General features: G+C 40.5%; 1 protein-coding gene across 1 annotated transcript; it reads right to left on the reverse strand.

The window, feature by feature from the left end:
- Positions 1–800: 800 nt before the first annotated feature.
- On the reverse strand, positions 801–1,721 carry LOC102008803 (vomeronasal type-1 receptor 4-like). Its single transcript, XM_005414841.1, has one exon. The coding sequence runs from the start codon at positions 1,719–1,721 to the stop codon at positions 801–803; it is 921 nt and encodes a 306-aa protein (XP_005414898.1).
- Between the last annotated feature and the right edge of the window lie 1,974 nt (positions 1,722–3,695).

A 3,695-nucleotide genomic window follows, 5' to 3' on the forward strand; every position in this document is an offset into this window, starting at 1 on the left:
GGGGTCTTTGTTCTCGCGTCCTGGCCTCCGGGATTGGGTGCGGCCTACCTGGCTCTTTGCGCGCTTTTCGGCTGGGAATCGCGGTGGTATGAGTCTGGCCCACACTTGGACCCAGGAGCGCTGCAGCTCCCGGAGAACTGGCTGCCTGGGCGCAAGGCTGTTCCTGTACTTTCAACAAATCTAACATTTGGACCAGTAAATGGAGCTGTCTCTACCTTTGAAGATTAATTCTACACAAATAGTCATGAAAAGAAGTTGCTCAGAATTGTAAGTCTTGGGACCACTACCCAAAATGCATGCAGATGCCTGACAACCCATAGAGGGGGCCTCCTTGGAATATTCACCACTCATTTGTGCAGTTTTGTCTTACACAGAGTGTTTCTGAGAGTGCATCCCTCCCATCAGACATGTATTAGCATGACCTAGTGTTTGTTAGCAAGCCCATTTTATTTCCTCCCTTGAATGTTTTAGGGCAGTTTTCCACACGATGCTGTGCGCAAGAGATCGCTAGAGTTTACCACATTGACTTGAGAGTTCTGCATTGACACAGCTTAAGAAATCTCCAAAATCACCAGGGTCCATCTTAGAGGTTGTCTCTGTCCTTAAATTTTTTCTTTTCAAATTTTACATACTATTCATTTTATTCAATTTGTTGCTATCCTGAGAATTAATCCCATCTTGTCTGGTAACCTAGACAAGAAATCTACCACAGGCTGCAGCAGAAGCCTGCTTTAGTTTATCTATCTGCCTCTCTAATATACTGTGTTTATACCATTTGTCTTTGTGATAAATTGTGCACTTTATATGCTTCTGAAAACATTTAACAATTTGAACCAGAGTCTGGACGCAGTGGAGTTGCAGCTCATTAGAATGAAAGGGCTGACAGCAGGGAAGCAGGTGGAAATCAGATCAGAGGTGTTCATGAGCCAACTATTAGGAATATTGAAATGTGCAAGATAAGCATAAAAGAAGGAGGAGAGGGTGTAAAAACACACAAAGCTGCACACAAGGACAAGGACACTTTGGGTGGCCCTGGACTCAGGGGATGATTTATGGGAAACAGTTGTGCTTCGGATGTGTTGGACCTGCTGCTTGTGCCTGTGCAGGATGAAAATCATGGAGCCGCTGGACCAGATCATGAGTCCAGAGCATGAAACTTCAGGGAATAACACTAATGTTGTATACAATACATCTACGATTTTGTCTCTAAAGACAGCAGAACAGAATCCTTTTTTTTCCTTTGTGATGTTTTTGCTGCTATATTTGTTGATGCTATAAAAGGGAAAAAAACAATTTACCAACATATTGAGCCTCCAACTGAGGAAAATAGACAAGCCAATGTGCTTGGGAAGGTTAGCTTTAAGCTGCTTCCGGCTGGAGCTCATGGGGCTGATCTTCACGGTCTGAAAGACGCTCAGGAGGCAGGTTGTACTGACTGACACAGCTCTGGCCACTCTGTAGACACACAAAGGAAGCAGGCATCTAATACCCTGAGCGAAATACTTTATCCCAAATGATTGCACTGTCTGTGAGACTCTCTTAGACAGCATGATCACCGTGTTTGCTATAGTCAAGTGCTCAGCTATTAGATCTGTTGGCCTTAACTTGTATCCAGTGAAGCAGAGAGAGAGATAATGGAAAAGAAGGACAACATTAGCTAGGATCCCAGTGACTGTCTGAGTCAGAAAAGTCATTCCTATTGCCGAGTCCCTAGATGCCATTCTGCTATGAGGATGTAGGAATCACCAGCCCGTTGGTGATTTGGGATAGTGAAATTTCCGGTTGCTTGTGTGGTCCTCTGGGATTACTGGAGACAACAGAGTCTGGAACAGGGGGAGAGAAGAAGAGGGCTGCACACCAAGGCTGACCTGGTGTTAGTTGGGGTGAAGCAGTGACAAGAAATGGAAGGAAAGCATAAGAGAACAGCTGCTTGATAGCAGCAGGAGGAGAATCTTAGTGGATCAACTGCATACACAAGTGGCACAATACTTGCATATAAACTCTGGAATCCTGTTCTACAATTTAAATTGCCTCAAGATTGTGCATGATGTCTAAGGTAATGTAAATGCTATGTAAATAGAAGTTATAGTGTATTTTTAGGAAATACTAAAAAGAAAACCACCTGCACATAGTCAGTTCCCATACCTTTTAGAATGTATTTTTGGGCCACATTTGCAAGATCCACATCTGTGAAACACACGGTACAGAAAGCAGCACCCAAGGCATTTTCTGAATAAATTTGAATATGTGAACTGGAAAAAAAAAGTTCTGAATCACAGTCCATACCACACTGAAAATGAATTTTAAACAGATTGCTTTTCAAAATATTGTCTGTGATTGTAGTGTATGAAAATATTCATATACTACGAGAATTATTTATATACTACGAGAATTAACCCTAAGTTGTGACATGATAACATAGTTAATTTTGAGGTAAGAGATTCACGTCATCAAATGATAAAGAGAGCTCATTTCCAGTATCTATAAATGACTATAAATGTGTAACAAATATACGGACAACACAGCAGGAAAATACTTGCAAATGGAACCAGGCAGGCTCTTGTGAATCTACCCCATGGTTTATGGTCAGTTGCACAGTAACAGTAAGCAACAGGAACCAGAAAATAGCACCGCTACTTTTAGCATTGTATAACAACTGGAAACGCTAAAATGAAAATAGGAGGAAATATCAACGTTATGTGATGGTGTTGATATACCAGGACTTTCATTCCCTATTCATAGGCTTGTCCATTAATACCAAGACTCTAGGAAACTGTTAATGTCTACTAAAGCTGGAGAGATCTTAACACATGTACCAACAATAGGTACTACTCCTACATCTAGGACCCACAGAAATTTGTGCATGTGTTTAAAAAAGACAAGTTCTAGACTTTACATATCAGTGCCATTTTTAATAACCATACTCTAAAAAATAAACACACATGGATATTAGCAGCCAGATTCAAAATCACTGGCTGGCTATTCACAGAATGCCACGACATATGGAAATTCTTAGCAATGATGCAAGAGCTTGTGCAACAAAACACATCAGTTCTTTAATAACATAGGGGATTAAAAATGCAAACACTAAAGAACTGATGTCGCACAACTGCATTTAAATAAACCAGAGCATGTTGGAAGTGATCTGTGCTCCCTGAGGTCAGGATAGTGCTGCACTGAGCCGGGAAAGCAGGGGCTGGAATGGTCCCAGGGAAACTAACCGAGGATGAACAAGAATCTGTCCTTGGAACTTGAAGCTGAAAAGCAGTGCTCAGATCGGGAAACCACACTGGGCCATGTGCTTGTAACCTGTGTAATTATCTTTAAAATGAAAAAAAAAAATCATTATGAGAAACTACTGCATGAAGGGAAAGACAATAATGTTGAACCTGTATTTCCTAGGAGGAGTTTTATTTTTTATTTTTATTTTTTTATTTTAAAGATAAAAGGAGGGAAACATTAACAGACATACAACATTTTACAACACATCACAAGCACAATACAGACAATACAGAGTTACAAACAAAGTGGTAGGGAATTAACAATGGTGGTTGTATTACATATTGATATCTTCAAAGTGGCTTCTCATGAAAACAGATATAAACATGCAATACTGGTCAACCAAAGACTCATTGACAGTTTCTTTCAGCATAGAAATAGAAGACAGAAGAACAACCATGTTATCTATCCTGTAT

This window comes from Chinchilla lanigera, unplaced genomic scaffold, assembly GCF_000276665.1.
Source record: "Chinchilla lanigera isolate Chin_1 unplaced genomic scaffold, ChiLan1.0 scaffold00202, whole genome shotgun sequence".
NCBI lineage: Eukaryota > Metazoa > Chordata > Mammalia > Rodentia > Chinchillidae > Chinchilla > Chinchilla lanigera.